The following is an 18,830-nucleotide window of genomic DNA, read 5'->3' as shown; positions in this document are numbered from 1 at the left end:
TTCTGTTGATTGCGCCCTTTGTGCACAGTTTTAAATTTTGATGTAGCCCAATTTATCTATTTTTTCTTTTGTTGACTATGCTTTTGGTGTCGCGTTCAAGAAACCATTTTTCCTGTGTTCTTTTAAGACTTTAATAGTTTTAGCTCTACGTTTAGGTTTTTGATTCACTTTGAATTAATTTTTGTAAATGGTGTAAGGTAAGGGTCCAACTTCATTCTTCTGCATATAGATATCCAATTTTCCCAGTATCATTTGTTGAAAAGATTGTCTTTTCCCTATTGAATGGGCTTGGCCTTAGTATTGCATTCAAACTTTTTTTCAAAAATCATTTCCTTTTCATCTTTTCTCACTGTTCTTGTGCTGATTTAGTCTTGAAATATAGCTAGCTTGTTTGGACTATCTCATATGTTTAGAAAGAAATGCTATGTGTAGTCTATGTTTTATATATATATATATATATATATATATAGAGAGAGAGAGAGAGAGAGAGAGAGAGAGAGAGAGAGGGATTGAATTTTTCAACATTCTAGATCCTTGGCCAGCGCCGATCCCTGGACAGAACATAGCAGGATGTCTGGGGAGAAGCATCAGCTATCTTGTGCTAGCCCAAGAAACTCCCCCCGGCCCTCCCCTCAGAGATAATTAAGTTAATGGATAGACAAAAAATTGAAAGAATTACATCAAAGGCTTATAGAAAAATTTGAAAGAGATTTTCATTTTCATTATTAATTTGATCACTTACTTTTATAGAACACAGCTATGATGGGAAAATGTATAGATATTGAGCATAATTATGATGGTAAAACTGTAGGGTTTTTTAATACAATCACATAATATTTCTCACACAAAACATGGAATTCCATGTCTTACCTGATTTGATGTGACGGAATTGAGACTAGATATCTCCAATAAAAATAATCTGTGATAAAAAAATATGTAGCTCATATGATTGTGACTCTATTCATTCAAAGATCTTGATGGCCCCGTTACAAGGAAGTAGTGGAAAGTCAAGCTCAGAGTCACAATATATTTATAAAGTAGCTGAAATCTGATGGATTGTTTGCCAAGATTTGTTGGGTGTCTACCAAAGTACCAGGCACTATTACAGGAACTTTACATACATTAACTAGTTTAGTGTTTGTTAGGTCATGTTACAGATCAGGGAACTGCTCTACCGTGAAGCCGGACAATTGTACCAGGGTCTCCTAGTTCATAAGAGGCAGTGTTGGTTGGGGTTTGAAGCTGGAAGTCTGGCCACAAAGTGCATAATCTTGACCCGTACACTCATAAAGATCATTTCACTATAGTGCTCACTGAGGAAAGATAGATAGTGCACTCCCAACAAGAGTGCATGTTAATGAAACTCCTTTGCTAGTGATTTCTGGGATGGACCATGAAAAATTTAGACAGAATTGGTCCACGAATCCTTCTACTTTAATTCTATATTCATTCTCATTGACCAAATATTCTGATGCATTCCTCCAGGGCTTGGTTGAGTCTAGTTTTTAACTTCTAAATTGTTCTTTGATGATGCCTTAAGGTATTTACCATATAGGAGTATTTTAATTTTAATTTGAGAACCTCAAAACCAAAACCTCTTTAAGACCAAAGAAAAGAGTACCTAATGCTAGAATTTTAGGCATTACAATAGGTTAAAACACCTTGTTTAACATCCCTAAATTGTATAAGTCATTGCTCTTTTTGTGGAGGAACAAAAACAGTCCTACTGTCAGCACAGTATTGGGGTGATCATGAGTGAGGCTCATCTCCAGGAAACTCAGTCACCTTCCACGTCTTACCAACTCTACTCTGGCTCATGCCTACCTCCTGGGGCTGACAGTCACTTGTTGCATGAATGCTGGAACCTTCCTCATGGCCACCCCAAAGCAGCCAGGCAGGCCATCCAGAGTTCTGACTCCTCCAGACACTTGAGGATTTCAATAAAACATTACACCTCAGGGCTTGGGTTACAGCATCCCAAGAGGCAGCTGAAAGGGCCAAATGATGCCACTTGGCAGTGCAGGGCATTGAATCCCATTTTATGAGAACTTTGGCCAGTGGGAAAGAGGGGATGCATGAAGCCTAGCCAATAGATTCCCTCTTTTTCCTCCCTCTGATGGACTGGTCTGGCGCATGGATTCTCTTTTCTGTTATCCAGGATATCCTGTGCCAGGTGGATATATCTGCTGATGACCATGGCTCTGTACCTCCTGGTGTCTCACTTTCCTTCTTTCCCTCACTATTACTGCTCCAGACTTTTACACTCCCCACACATTAAGCATCATTGCTGTCAACCTGGCCTCAGGCTCTGTTTTCCAGAGAATCTGGGCTGAAACAGTTGGCACTGACATCCCCATTTTACAGATAGGAAGAATATTACTGAAACTCAGAGAAGTTGAGTGATTTTGAAGTCACATAAATAACAAGTGGCAGGTCAAATCCAGCCCAAATTCTAGGTCTGTAACATATTACCTCTGCTCCTAAGACAAAAAGTTGTCTTGCTAAGGCAATAAACTGACGAGGACAGGGCTAGTATAATGTCCTGAAGCCTAGCCATTACTTCAGAAAGCACAACAAAATACAATGGTCAAACCTAAAAATGGAAATGCTATTAATTCATTCAGAAATCCCATAAAATCCACTAATATATTTCAGGAAGAAAAAGATAGGCTCTTATTAGGCAAAGCTCCAAAACCAAACACAAGGATCTGTACTGTTCTTAGCCAAAGGACTTTAATCTTGTTACACTCTCTTCCTCACTCTCAGTTTTCTCTGTGCCAAATATTCCATTACCAAAATTAAATTGGCAATATTTAACTATAGCATAGAAGCATATAGCATTTTTCCATGAATGTGCACAAAATAAGGATTCAGAAATATCATGTTCTACTGGTTATAAACTGCATGTTTCTAATTTACTAATTTTGCTATTTGTATTTATATAATCATTTTAATAGGTAATACATTCACATGGACAAAAAAGATATTCAGTTTAAAATCTCTATCTTACCCCATTCCCAGCTATCCAACTTCCCTAAGACACTGTAGTGTATCCTTCTGGGAGGAAGGAGTTAAATCAGCTGGCTGAGACCTACTTGTTCCTTTACAGAGAATATGCCCCCAAGGGAAAGGCATCTGGACCTCTAGGTAAATAGACTTACTGATGTCTGTTAGGAGGCAGAGACACTGTTTCTAAAAGGTCCCTGGGGGGCGGTCCTGGCTAAGGGTAACCTATAGTAAATAGAACCCAGTATCACTGAGGTGGGCATCCTGGGAGAATGGTCAGGTAGGCTATACCTGGGTATAAAATGAAGATGCTTCCTAATTAAATGCTCCCACTGTGGCAGGTTATCCTGTAGACCTCACATAGAGAGTGCAGCTCTAGCTGATGTGGGGTGGAAGGGGAGGGGCTCCATAACTTCACAGACCTCTCTGTGCTTCATCTGAGCATTTTGGTTGTATAGGCCCTTGCCACATTTAATAAAGCTCAGGACTGGGAAATATCTCTCTGATTCATGGGAATCTATGTGTTATTTCAACTTGTAAAGAACTTCTCTGCACATACATAAATACATACTTCTATTCTTTTTCTAACACTTTTTACACCCCTAGTAGTATATTATACATACTGTTCTGTAGCGTGATTTTTTTCTGTTAATTTGAAAATCTAAAAAAAAAATCAAAGCCAGAAAAAGGAGCGGGGGAGAGGGGATCACTTTTAATACCATCCAAAATATTTGTTTGTTGTATAGTTTTTACATTTTCTGCATTAAGCAAGTTTGCGGGGGGTGGAAATGGAGTAGATACAAATTGCATTGACACAGAAGTACTTTCATACATTGTGGGATGTGGGAACAGGTACTTTCATACATTGCTTATGGGAGCATAAAACTGAGATAATCTCTTTGAAGGACCATTGGGCCATGGCTGTCAAAGGTACAAATGCATGTTTCCTTAAGTCAGCAATTCTACTTCTAGGAAACTCTTCTATATATAGACTTGCACTTAGGCAATTCATTGTGTGTAAAAGATTATTCGTTGCAACACTGTTTAGGAGGGTAAAGCTTAGAAATAAACTAAATGTCATCAACAGAAAACGGATTAAATTATACATAAATACTGAAGCTGTAAAAAAATGAGGAAGCTCTTTATATACCTACATAGCATTATCTATAACTAGACTAGTTATAGCTACACACTACAACACTTTTTCATTCGCCCCTGGGAAATTGTTGGTGTATATATTTCAAGATTTTTGTGTGCATGAACATACTTGTGAATTTTTCCAATATGATATTATACTACTTGTGCTATTTTATAACCTACCTAATTTATTGATTTTTCCAATATGATCAACATTATCTTATGTTAAACAAACTGCAAGAATATGAAATTTTCCAATACTTTAGGTAAAGTAACACATACATGTAGAAAAGCACACAAAACACAAATGTATAGTTCAATGAATTATCATAAAATGAACAAACCCACTTCACAACACCATAGCAATCTCTACATCCTCTCTCCTGACTTGTTTATGAATTCATAATCAGTCCTTTTTGGAATAAAATCCCATTTTAACAAATGGAAGTGTTTATATATATTACAAATTTTGTATTTTAAATATTGCAAAATAGTTTTCATCTGCAATATAGGGCCAATGATAACTTCACTTTCTGATAACAAGTTAACTGAAACTTATTTCACAGTGTCCTTCTTACTAAAACAGCAACTGCTCATTTACGAATCTGAGCTTGTGAAGGGTCTATAATGTGATGATACGGGTGACGTGAAACTATTCATATAAACTCACTTGGCTAAACATGATGAAGGTTTCTAATGAATTAAGACCACAAGTCATTTCGGAGTCTCTTTTCTGTGGTTGACACTAGGCTACATGCCACACCTACCAATTTTAGTATCTAGTACACTTTCGACAAGGACTTATGTAAGTCACCTTAAAGATGGCGATTTGAAAAAAAATGATTAAGAAAGACATTTAAATACTAAATGATGCTTTAAAAAACCAGTAAATTTTGTGAAAATTGTGTTTCTTGCACACCTAGTATTCCATAGAAAACTGATAGATGTACCATTGGAAGAAAAGAAACAAAACATAGGAAAATTTTTTCTTAGAAAATCTTACAAATATAAGTGAAAATTACCACATATGTACATCTAATTGCTCTTATTAGTACATGGCTTTTACAAATGGCGGGGTCTCTCAATGTGTATCAGGAAGCCCCCAGACCCCACAGTTTATCAGTGACTTTCCAGTTTTCTCCTTTTTTGCTGTTGTGAAGTTGGGCTTGTCTCCTCCAGTCTCACTATCTCTCATTCTTGAGTGAATCTGTAAATTTAGGGGCCCCTGTTGAAGGAAGAGAGGAACAGGAGGCCAAGATATAAGAAAGCTCTCCCTCAGAATGAAAGGTTGCTTTAATATAAGAATGTCAGTTAATATAATACAACACATGAATCTTCTGAAGGAAGAAAACTCTATGATATTTTTGAAAAGTGCACAAAATGTATTTGATAAAATTCAACCTCTATTCTTTAAAAAATGTCTTAGCAAACTAGGGATCAACAGGAGTAATTTAAGCTGATAGTGTCTACAAGTTTGTGTGACAAATTACCAAAACATAATGGCTTAAAAAACACATATTTATTATCTCATTGTTTCTGTGGGCCACGAGCCCAGGTAGACATACTAGAGCTCTCTGGTCACAGTCTCCCATGTCTGAAATCAACATGTTGACCCCAGTGTTCTCATCAGGAGAGCAGGGCCCTTTTCCAAGCTCATTCAGGTAATTGATAGAATTCAGTTTCTTATAGTTGTGGAACTGAGGCTCTCAGCTTCTTGAGGCCAGGCCTCTCCACAGCCAGCTCACCATATGGGGCCTCCTTCTCCAAGGCCAGAGGGAGAGTGTCCTTCCTTAGGAAGGGCTAAGACTTTTAAGCCCTTAGCCCTTAGTAGCTTAAAGCCCTTAGTAAGGGCTTTAAGAGCTTTCGAATGATTGGAGAATTTAATGACATCTGCAGAATCCCTTCACCTATGCCATATAGCTTGACCTAATCATGGGGTGATATCTCATTATATTTACAGGATCTGCCCACACGCAAGAGGAGGGGCTTATACAGGGTATGTACACCAGAGGCCACCTTAAAATTTTTTCTGCCACAAAACTTCAGACAATTTTTTTCCAGAACTGAGTTTAACAATTAAGTGTATACTAAATCTATATTTAAAATCGTTTGCAGCCATATGTCCCAGAAACAAGTCTTAGAGAGGGAAAAATAAGAGAGACCAATTAAAACAGCACTTTAAAATAGAGTAATTAGGGACTTTCCTGGTGGCCCAGTGGTTGGGATTCCTGGCTTCCACTGCAGGGGGCACGGGTTCAATCCTTGCTGGGGGAAATAAGATCCCGCCTGCCACGCGGAGCCGCCAAAAAAAAAAAAAAAAAAAAAAGTAATTAGTAGTATACATGACAAAAAACTGTGCTATCTCTATGGAGAAAATCATAAAACTTTAGCCAAAAACATTAAATAAGATGTATTTAATGCTATACCTTACTGATAGATTAGAAAATTCCATATTGTTAAAATGTTAGTTCTTGTAAATTGATTTATATATCCAGTAAAATCACAATTTAAAAAATCTCAGCAGTTTTAGTTCGTTTGTTTTTAGGATTGGCCCAAATCAAATGATTCTAAAATATATATGGAAAAATAGAGAAATAAGACTATCCAAGGAAATTATGAAAAGCATAGACAAAGGCATACAATTTTCTCTACCAGATATCAAGGTGTGTTATAAGATACACTAATCAAAACAGTATGGGATTAATGCAGCAACATGGATGGACCTAGAGATTATCATACTAAGTGAAGTCAGACAGAGAAAGACAAATATCATATGATAGCACGTATATATGGAATCTTAAAAAGATGATACAGATGAACTCATTTACAAAACAGAAATAGATTCACAGGCATAGAAAACAAACTTACAGTTACCAAATGGGAAAGGGTGGGGGAGGGATAAATTGGGAATTTGGGTTTAACAGATACACACTATTATATACAAAATAGATAAACAAGGACCTACTGTATAGCACAGGTAACTATATTCAATATCTTGTAATAACCAATAATGTAAAAAAATCTGAAAAAGAATACATATATCTATGTATGTATAACTGAATCACTTTGCTGTACACCTGAAACATTGTAAATCAACTATACTTCAAAGAAAACATTCAATGATGTGTGTGTGTGTGTGGGGGGGGGGTGCATTCGCAGCAACAGATGCAAACAGTAACTCAACACCAGGTACATCTTTATGTAAGGACTCACTTGAAAACATACGTGTTCTTTGGTTATGTTTAAAAAAATTTTTTTTAAAGAAATTTAGTAAGTGCCCAAAAGCATGTAATTGAATCAAGGGTAGTATTTTAAGTTCATAAATTTGCAAAACACATACACACAGTTATATCCATATATTTTTAAAGTATTTTAAAGTTTTTAAACCCCTGTCTTTAGTATTTAGAACAATAAAGGGTAAGCAATTGTACTGAGTGGTAGTAGAGTATTATCAGTGTTTGCAGTGGGACGCTGGAGTCATCTTGCACCAGCTTGTAAGAGCCAACTGGCAAATTTTCAGAAATGCTTCTAGCTGGTGAACATCAAGTTGGTAGTTTGAAATCAGTCACGTGGGAGTACTTAGCACACAAAAATTGGCAAACTCAACAAATCTGGGCTTCTCAGCCTCAGGGATGTGGGTTGTTGATCATTTACCAGCAAGTCACTGGCAGTTGGGCAAAATGGTGTTACGCAGAATCTATCCTACTATGTTTATAATCTTTAAGTGTTATGTTTATGCTTTAATAGTAAATTGCACTACTGATTTATGTGAAATATGGACTTCTGTTTTAGTTACATTTTAGTCATATTTTCTCTTGTAAGACAAGCAAAATTGTTTTCTCAGCTTCTATCAGGAACATATAAGTTACTGCCTAGTGATTATCCCAAAGTATTTTATTAGGTAAAATGAGAAATGTTCAATTCTTGGCCTGTACTATCTAATATTTTAATGCCTATCTGTGTCTAATTTTGGATTTCAAATATGATGACAAAGTGAGAGGAGCTTGAAATATGGACAAAGATTATACTTAGGAATATAAACTTAAGTTTATTAAATGGCGAACTGTTGTTCTTTACCTTCACTGAAATGTAAATAAGACAAAAGGAAAAATTTTTTAATGCATGATTTAAGTACCTTGGGAAATATTTGGTTCAAATATCAAGAAATATTTACTAAAATGAGATTTGTAAAATGAATTCTTGTATAGATAACAAGAACTGATGGTTTAGTTAACATGTTTTATTGCCTTGGAGCAGAGCAATAAACTCAATGGACATCTTTGTTCCTTCCCAGTTTCTTCTCTACGATAAAAGTAAATCTTGACTAACTGTGTTAAGTACACGAATACAGTTAGCCTGATTTCCCAACCTTCAAATGCCAAGACAACAGATATTTGTTCATAATAAACATGGTTTAGATTTTTTTTTAAGGTTGAGAGTTAAATTTGGGGGTTTTTATGCTTTCTTGTTATCAGGGCATCTTCTCCATCTGGAGTTTTCTCTGCTTCTTTTCTTTGTCTGTTCTATTCCTATCAGAGTAGCTCTAAAGCTCAATATCTTCTGTAGCATATTCTCAACCTTCCTATTCTGAAATGCTCTAGACCATTGAATGCTTAGTGTTTTCTGAACATCATTTAACTTTTATTATGCCTCCTCATTAAGAATGGAGACTCATGCCTCTCTTGATCTCACAGAATCTAGCATAAGGCCTGCACATAATATATGCTCCATAAAGTTTGCTGAATGAAATGAAGAAACCGCCTGGTATACTCCAATATCCAGGGCCTGGTGATTATTAGAGATTACCAAACATTACACATAATATTTATACTTGGATTCCTTGAAGGTTTTGTTTTTCCCCTTCATGTACAATTTGCCAGACTTGTAGTACACAATTGCTTTGAATAAAATTTGTGCCTCTCTCTTTTCCAGTTCCCATTTAATCCTACTTTAAAATTGACACTTACTTGCCAGGTTCCCAAATATCATGTAATCAGACAATATAATCAGAAAGTGAGGGGGCAAGTAGTTACAGAAAGGGAGCTATTGTAATTAGAGTCCAGTGAAGACTTTATAATATTGGGGTGGCTGGTCCTAATCACAGTTGACTGGACTCCAAGGGGAATCACAGGGAATTATCAAATAAACTGTATTTGCAACTGTAAAATGTCCTGTTTCTGATCTGCAGTACGCAGGCACAGCTTTTCATATTCATCTGGCATTTGGATTTCTTCTTCTGTGGGTATTTATTTTCTTTTCTATTTTCCTTATTGGGCGGTATATTTTTTTTCTTAATTATTTGTAGAACTTCTTGAATTTAAACCTTTATGTGTTGTGTGTATTTCAGGTCATTTTGCTCAATTTGGCTTTACTTAAAAATTGTTTTTATTGGGTGGCAAATTTACCAGAATCCTTTTATGGCTTCAGTGTTCCTTGTGTTACTCAGGAAGGCTTTGCCCATCAGATGATTATAAAAGTATTCCCCCAAAAACTTTCCAAGAACATTTGTTATAGTAAACTTTTTCACTAGTGGATCTGAAAATTATTTTGATATATAGATTGAGGTAGAGAGATTTTTTTCTCAATGAGGAGGAAATTGCCCTAACACTACTATGCATCAGTCCAATTGCTCCCACCTATTTGAAATGCCATTTTTGGACATTATTAGTATGCATCAATATTCATTTCCCATGGATGACCACCCTTCCTATAAGTGATGCAGTCTTATGATTAGTTCTGGCCAGTGGACCATGAGCTGAATTGGGATGTGCTACTTCTGGCCTAAGGAAGCCAAAAGCTCCTTGCGGCCTTTTACTTTTCCCTTTCCCTGCTATGATCATGGGGAAGGTCTCGTGTTGAGGTGGCAGAGCCATAAGACTGAAGCAGCATGTATTACATAGACCCTGCCTCGTGTTCAGCTTCCCCAGAGTCTCTTAGGCTGAAGAGGATTTTGCATGACAGAGAAAGGAATTTTATGAGTCAAGCCTCTGAAATTTGGCGGGTTATTTGTTACTGTAATCTAAGTCTACTTTATCCTGTCAACTACACCACCTTTAACATATATAAATATCCATATACATATAGTTTTGTTTCTTGAGTCTTTACTCTGATCCATTTTTCTATTTGCTTCTTCTTATACCAATACCTCCCTGTTTTATTTTAACTTTATAGCAGATTTAATACCTGAGAGAGCAAGACCTACATCATTGGTCTTTTTCAAAATGCTATTGGCTATACTTAAGCATTAACTTTTTAAGATAGATTTTTAGAATTCTAAATGAAAGAACTTGGTTGGATTTTGAATCCTATTGCATTAGATTTACAGATTAATTTGGGGAAATTGACATCTCCACAAAGTCCTCTAGCTTTTTTCATATGTCTTGCATGTTTCTTTCTTTCTTTGGGTAGTTTTTGTTGCTCTTGAATGTGATGTTTGTCTATATTTTAAAATTAATTCTTACTGGTATATAGGAAGAGGATTGATCTGTGTATATATCTCTTGTATGCAGCTTTTCCTGAGCTCACTTATTAGTTTTGAAAAAAAAATTAGTTGATTCTCTTTCCCCAGGAGGTGGTCCTGGGGTTGCTGTTTCTTAGAGGCTTATCACGGCTCCGTTTGGATTCATTTCTAGTCACTAGCCTGGAACAATTCAGTTTATTTCAATCATTTATGGTTTCTTCTACCATCTGTTCTAGGAAGTGTCCTATTTAATAATTCTCCCTCCACCTCTTGTTCCTGTAAGGCATTTAGCAAATCTGTTTGTGTAATTAAATTCCTGTACTATTATTACTTTATGGACTAATTTTACAGCATTGTGTAGCTTATTTAATGTTTCCATACCAGTTTCTCCATCCTCAATAGGAAAATCAGTGCATATTACTTCTATACCCTATTACTATGGAGTTTTTAATCTGAATACAGTCTCCTTATCCCTCATTGATTATCTTAGTAATATTAAGTCCCACATTGCCAATTTTATCAAGGTCTTTGCTTGTTACTATGTTTTTAAAGTTTCTACCATTGGAATATTCGTTGTTATCTTGCTTCCTTTTCCTACTAGGAACCATGTGTTTTTGTGTAACCATAGCTGTCCACAGTGCCACCATTGGAAACTGCTCTAGGGACAAAAGTTCTTTCTCCCAGTGCCAAGTACCAATCTTCTATAAACTGTGATTCCATGCTTTAAACATGAAAAGGATGGAGCCCTGACATAATTATCTAGGCATTATATTTATCTCATTTAATCTTTATAGTCACCTTATGCAGTAGGTTCTATTATTACCTGCATTTAAAAAGAAAATTTGGTGTTAACTGGTTTTAGCCCCAAGTCACATAGGTAGAAAGTGTCAGGCCAATGCCATAGCCTAGTCTGTGCCACCCCACCACACACTTGCCCACACATTCTTGCTATACTCCTTCCTAGTGACCCTAGTCTGAAGGCCAAGAAATGCAATCCTTGAACACTCATTTTGTGTTAGAAGTAAGGAAGAGCTTCAGCAATGATACTCTCCTAACTTTTCATTTTGCAAATTTTCCAGCCTACACAAAAGTAGAGAGAATAGCAAAAATGAACTTAGCTTCAGCGTTGATTGATGTTGTGTTACTTTTGTTTCATCCATTTTCCTTCCACCCCCCCAAATTTTATTTTTGGAGTAAAGAGAATTCTAGACATCATATTATTTCACCCATAAATATTTCACTATCTGTAACCAATAAAGCCTTCTAAAATATAATCATAACACCATTATCACACCCAACAAAATTAACAGTAATTCCTTAATATCAGATCCTATTTTAAGAATTTTTTTTACCAATCATATATCATATACTGAAAAGAATGATAGAATTTCTGTGTATGTCATTTCTTTCTAAAAGCAAAATAAAATATTTCCCACTGAGTTTATAGGACTGATCTGTATAAAATAACTGACTTTTGGTAACATTTATTGCAAGGCCACTTTCCAAGTTTACAGTGTCATCTGTGCAGTCAAAATTCATCTTTCTCACCTGTAAGTACTGACTGGAGATTGATCTCATGTGCCCTGCAATACTCTTAGTTGCATAGCTGTCTTTGTTGATTTGATTTCTGCCCAGGACAGAAATCACACTTTTTCATGATATATTGACCACACTACCCAGTTTTATGCTTTGCACATCTAATGAATTCTTGTAAAGCAACACTTTGAAAAAGCACACCCGACCTCTGATTTTAATTCAGTCTTACATACTAAGGGTGTAGTGATCTCAAGGTACAGATGCATCGAATGGGTATCTGGAAAGAGATTTGGAAATCATTTAAGGCCATTCTCATCTTAGATCTGACAAAAGTGTAGCCAAGAGAAGCGAGAAGTCCATTTAATCGCAACTGGCACTATTCTTATTAACTGACTTATTTTATCTGTTAGTACCCATGTTGTAAACGTTTTTTTGTGAAATTAACATTTTTGTAAAAAATACAATTGCATGATCTAGTTTCATTATCTCCAATTAGGCAGTGCTACTTCATTATACACAGGCAAAGAGTGCTTAAAATTTCCTCTCCCATTCAGTGAGATGCCCAACACGTCCTTTTGTTTTTCCATTCAACAGTTTACTTGTAGTCCATTGCTGTTATTTTTGCTACCATTGAATAGGTGATGCATTTTTTTATTACTGGCGACGTTTCTCTTTAGAAAAAGCCACACGCACCAACCCGCCCCCCACCTTACTGGAGCCCAGGCACACACCGTACAGGTTCTAAGTTAAGCAACAACGGCTCATCTGTTTATTTTCAACACAGCGGTCAGGAGGGGGAGGGCGGCCGTTGCCAAGGCAACCGACGCCCCGGGCAACAGCGAGTCAAGGCGGGAGGGGGCGTGGCCTCCGCGGCCCGGGCCGATAAGAGGCGGCGACTGCCACCCCAGTCTCGAGCTGGGCTAGTCGGCGCGGCAGGGCGGCGGCGGGGCGACCCGGTCTTTCCTAGCACTACGTGGGAAGGCCCGGTCCGCAGGCCGGCCGTACCCTCTGCCCCAGCCCCTGCCGAGGAGCCTCGTTCCGCGTAGCGACATGGCGGGCGGGCGCCGCAGCCCGCTGCTCACGGCGCTCCTGGTCGCCTGGGTCGCGGCGGCGGTAGCTGCGGAGGCGGAGGCCGGCCCGAAGCAGGCCGCGCTGCCGCAGGAGCGGAGCCTGGTGCGGCCCATGACCGCCTCCAACTGGACGCTGGTGTTGGAGGGCGAGTGGATGCTGAAATTGTGAGTGTGCCCGCCCGCCCCGCTCGCCACACTATCCTCGCGGCTGCAGCCCTCCAGGAGCCGCACCTCCCTCTCCCGCTACCGCAGTGCCTACTGGGCTAGACCTCGGGCCGGGACCCGCCCAGCCAGCTACCTGCAGAGCCGGGCCGGGCCCCCGACGCTGCGCATGCGCGCCCAGCCCTCCGCGGTGAAGGCTGCGGGTGTAGCGCATCCTCCCCTGCCTGGCTAGTTCCCTATTTTGGGAGGAAGTGTTTTAGGGATGTGGTGGATGAGCGGTTTACCAAGGGGAGGAAGGGGAACAGAGAAATCTGCAAGAAAATCTCGAGCTTTTGATAAAAGTGTATGTAGAGGGGAAAGGGCTGTCATCCAGAGACGCTTCTGTACAGAACAAATAACGTAGCACTGACTAGGCAAGATACTTGTTGAATGAATAATTGCAGCATGGTGAAGGGCAGACCAGTCCGTACAAAGTATCTCAGTCTTCATTTTGAAGACCCGGAGGAACAAGATCTCAAATAAATGTTGATATTTGTTATAATTTTTAGAGGTAGAGATTTCTGGGTAGGTATCATAACTTAATTGTGCTAGTGTCATAAAGAAAAGGATATTAATAAATTGCCCCTTTTGAACAATAGAAGGTAAATATTGGATAGTGCCTTGGCTTGAGGAGAGGTGGGAAAATGCAGTTTTGAGTTAGGAGCAGGGAAGATTTATTCATTATAGTTTAAAATTTAGGAAGGAAGTAGCCATTTGAAAGATGGCTTGAAATAGGCAGTGGGTAGATGTCTCCATAGGCTAGAGAGACCATCGTGGGGGGCTTGTAAGGAAAATGGAGAATGGCTGAAGAAATAATCACCGAGACCACATCTCCTTAGCCTGTGGTTTTCAGATGATACACATACTTGATTGCTAATATCTGTTAACTAATTTTGCGTTGAGGACACAGACTCTCACAGAATTGAAATTTTCCTTCATTTGTCTTAAGACTGAATTTTGATTCTTTGAATTTAGATTGCAAACAGATTATTCTATAGACTGAAAACCTCAGTTTGACTCAGGCCCAAAAGTTGTAAGTCACCTAGTAGATTACATTGTTCAAAGAACATAATGCACAGTACTGCTTCAAACAAGTATTTACCTTTTGGTCACAAAGCAGGGGATATTTTAGACCTCAAAGTAAAATGCCTTTGGTATCATAATAAATCAATGAAATTATTAAAGAGATCTGTAGACATGAAGCACTGATTAAAATTAACTACTTTGAATAGAGATGAGGTCATTTTCTATTTAAGAGAGAAAATTTTAAAGTAAGCATAACAGGACTGTCATGTTTGTAATAATTGCAAGCGTTTTAGAGAGACTGTTTTATCAGCTAGTACTACAGAAAGTTGTTTTTTTAGTAGGTGCTTGTACAATGGAGGTTTTCTAGATGTCAGTTTTCTGATTAAAACTGAGTTTCTGTATGTGCATGACGAAGGTCAAAGCAGAAAAGACTTGTTATGTTTAATGGCCTCAACTCCTTTATATTCCTTTTGGAGTAGCTATGTTCTTTTTTTTACTTTTTTTAAGTAAAAACTAAGAACACTAAAGCTCAGGTAAGCGTAAGCCAAGTTAGGATTATAAACAAGCAACAGCCAACAACTCATGGCTATGTTGATGGTTCAAATTTTACTTCATAAATGTACAAGCTGAGGTGTAGTAATCAATTGTTGTAAGCTTGCTATGTGTCCATTGTATGGAGTTATGTTTGGGCTGTTCTTCAAGATGATACTTGTAACCGAAAGTAAGCTGTGTAGATACTTGAGATCTTAGAAGTTCTTTTCATTGAGTACACTTCAGAATAGGTTGATATGAAGTGCGGCTAGAAAGGAAAGAACCATTACCTCCAAATTCCAGAAGCTAAGTGCTCGTCCTGAAGAAAATTGTGGCTCTTTATTTGTGATATTCCTCCTCCCTTTGACAAAATCCAACACTTTAAAAAAATAAAATTTATATCTTCAGTACTACTATAAGCCTATAAATTTCTAGGAATTCTTTCAAACATCCAATAAGTTATCAGATTTTTTTTTTCTGGTGTCTATAACAGGAAAACAAAATGTCTTAATACTTGCTCCTATGTTAGTACTTTGTTCAGATGAACTGGTCATAATAAATGGAGATTGTTAGGGATCCACAGGTGATGATATATTTAACTTCTCAAAAGAAGCAAGTTAGGAGGCTTTCTGATAATATTAAAATTTTAACATTACTTTGAATGACAGTTCTTTTCTTGTTCATTTGTTTATATGCTACCTCTCCTCTGGGGACTTTTTCTTTTTGATCCCACTTCATACAAAGTTCCTATAATACAATTCCTGGTTAGATTGGTATCAATAATTTATTTTGAAGGACATAGCAGTGTTTCTCTGCTCTGAGACATGAAAAGTCCTTAATGTAAAATTTAATTTGTTATGTTTTCTTTGTCTTTCAAACAATTTTTTGTATTCTTGCAATTGAATTTTCAATTTTTAAAAAAAGCACTTCTCTGTTAAGGAGAAATATCAGCTAAAACTATATTTGCAGTAATTCACCATTTTTATTCTGAAACCTTTTAAAACCTGAAAAATTCTCCCACTACTATTAACATTTTCTTTAATTCGGTGGATTTTTTGTACACTCAGTTTTTCTCTTCTTATTTGCTTTCATACATTCTTTTATACTTTTTACCCCTGTTTCTGCCATGTCTCTATAATTGGTTTGCTGTGCTTTCTTCCTCTTAACCTCTGTTGAAAAGTTTGTCCTTTCTTGGGTTAGGGAAGATTATCTAATCTTTAAAAGGCCTTCTGATGTTTTCTTTTCTCTCTTTCCATTGTTTCATACTATTCTTCCTTCAGTTGCTTTGTAACCTTTTGCTGTTTTAAACATTTGCTTGGTTCCCATCATATCAGTGCTTGAGAATACTACTTTTGTTCTTTTGAAACACAAAAATATACAATATAATGCTGTTCTGGTGGCTTTTTTACCCCAAAGACATAAGTAGATACCTACAAAGCTTAATTTTGACCCACATACTTTAAACTGTTACCTAGAGGAAAAATATGTCTTTGGGTTAAAATAGTTTATCTCTAAGGCATAGAAATCTTTATAAAGCAATATTTTTTCTGACTTTGTTCTTGGGATGATCATGTTTCAAAATTGAAACTAGTCATCTGGTGATGGAGAAAAGCCTCATTTATTTCCCTAGGATCTCTTGGTTTTAGCGTTGTTTTTCTAGTATCCTTCTTATACTTGGAGAGAACATCATTGCCTTAACTTGCCCATATCAAATAGTTATAATTTCTTGCAGTTTCATCGATAGTGGTGATTTGTTGATTGAATGTATAAGAGATAGTCATTAAATGCTTGTTATGTGTCAGGTTCAGGGTTGGGGACTTGGGAAAATGAAGGTGAATAAATTACATTTCTTGATTTCAAGGGACGGGCAGTCTGCTGTGCTGTGAAGGAAATAAGTAGCATAGGTAGCATTTGTTTATTTAGCAAATGTTTGTTGAATGCTTCCTCTCTCTTGAGCATTCCTCAGTGGTTCTCACCAGGGTACTATTAGCATTTTGAGTTGGACAGTTCTTTGATATGTGGGGATGGCTCACACATTGCAGAACCTTTGGCATCCCTGGCCCCTGCGCATAACATTCTAGTAGTCATGTGACATCAAAAATATTTAAACCTCCATCCCCTATACACATTTCCAAATGCCTCTGATTGGAAACCACTGCCTTAGGTACTGTTATGGGTATTTAAAAGCATGCAAAAGAGGAGCTTATAGGCTAACATAGAAGTATTTGATTTCAGATTGTTTCCACAAAGGGTAATCATCCACATCTTCTCCATCGTCGTCATCATCACTTCAATCACAGTAAATGGTTACATTGCTTACATCAGTGTAAGCAATTCAGAATGCCCTCTTTCAGAATTTGAGCATCCCAGAAATCTGGTGCAGAATTATTATTCTCATTCTCATTAACTAAAGGAGACGAAAACTTGGAAGGTTAAAGCTTTAAACCATATCCTTAGTAAGTGGTGGGCAAGACCAGAACTAGAATGCTGGCCTGAGCTTTGCAATCCCCAGTGCAAGCTGAGGAGAGTAGTTGTATAGTGGGGGAGCCTGGAGGAAGGCACAGAGCCTGGCTGACTCATGCTTACGCTCTCAGCTGGTCTGCACACTGACCCATATAAGGGGAAGCCTTTTCCCTATGGGATTCAGAGGTCCACCCATGACTTAGCATCTCTGTAATTTCTGCAAACGAAGAACATCGCTTTGAGTTCATTCCTGACACTCCTTACCATTCATACAGGTGCCCTGCCTTCTCTGTACCCCAACCACCCAGGAAAATTCTTTCTTGTTTGTATCTAGCATGGCCTTATCACAACTTATAATTATAAATTAATTTATATGTTTTTGTACTTGGTTTTTGTCTTACTCCTCCTCTAGATGATAAGCTTTTAAGTAGAGGAACAAAGTTTTTCCTCCTCCTGTTTAGCTACAGAACCTTAATAACTGTCAAGTTCTAGGTGTTCAATAAATACTTTTTGACTCAGTGAATGAATGAATAATAGACTTTAATTGTTCTTTAATCAAGAGCTAGTATATCACTGAAGGAAACAGCTGTATATATTTTCTTAGGTACTAAGGATAATCACTATCACCTCCCCTTTGTTCATTGATGTAATAAATATTTACTGTGACCTAGAACGTTCCAGGCTCTCTTCTAGGTACAGGCAATGCACCAGTCACTGCCTTCATGGAGTGTTCATTCTAGTGAAATTTCTCTAGCAGGTGTCATAGTAGATTCTAAATGACTATCTTTTAGATACAAAAGAATACTAATAGTTTAAAAAGTTGCAACAACAATGGACCAATTCCCACTTCTGAGACTCAGGGCTGGTTTATCTCCATCACCAAAAGAACACACTAGGTTAACGGATGACCTTGGTACATTCCAACACAATAAACTCTGATTAAATCTTAGAAATAATGGCATTAACAGTGCCACAGACCAGTGGGTAACAGCTACAAAGAAAATGGAGTATCTAAAATTATCTCAGTGGCATTTGTATATTTTAAGGGTCAATTTCACCAAATTCCCAATTTATATAATAGTCTGTCTAGAGATTAGGGACTAGGATTTTTTAAAATGATGAAATTTGCATGATTTAATCATTACTGATATAGCAAATGTGTTGTATGCAGAAACAGTTCTAGGGAAACAAAGCAAAGAGGATCTGAAGTTCATTAAACTGTACCTCAAAATTTCTTCCTTTTTTTTGGTAATGTATTTCTTATTCCTACTGTCTGTCTTTCTGTCTGTCTTTCTCTGTTGGATCTTATTTTCCTTGGACATTTTTATCACACAAATACCTCCATCTGTGTTCCTGCTCTGTGTGGTCTGAAGTGACCGTCAGCAAGTCTCTCTGAATCT

At 37.4% G+C, this 18,830-nt stretch overlaps 1 protein-coding gene across 1 annotated transcript in view; it reads left to right on the top strand.

Annotated features, from left to right (window-relative positions):
- The first annotated feature begins 12,910 nt into the window (after nucleotides 1-12,910).
- Nucleotides 12,911-18,830, top strand: part of TMX4 (thioredoxin related transmembrane protein 4) — a 41,257-nt gene continuing 35,337 nt past the window's right edge. The window contains exon 1 of the mRNA XM_082428235.1: nucleotides 12,911-13,374. Coding sequence (XP_082284361.1) covers nucleotides 13,190-13,374 — 185 coding nt within the window. The 5' untranslated portion in view covers nucleotides 12,911-13,189. The remainder of the gene's footprint in view (nucleotides 13,375-18,830) is intronic.

Source organism: Balaenoptera physalus (genome assembly GCF_965194825.1).
Source record: "Balaenoptera physalus genome assembly, chromosome: 16".
NCBI classification, from domain to species: Eukaryota; Metazoa; Chordata; class Mammalia; order Artiodactyla; family Balaenopteridae; genus Balaenoptera; species Balaenoptera physalus.
This window is presented reverse-complemented; position numbering and strand designations above follow the sequence as displayed.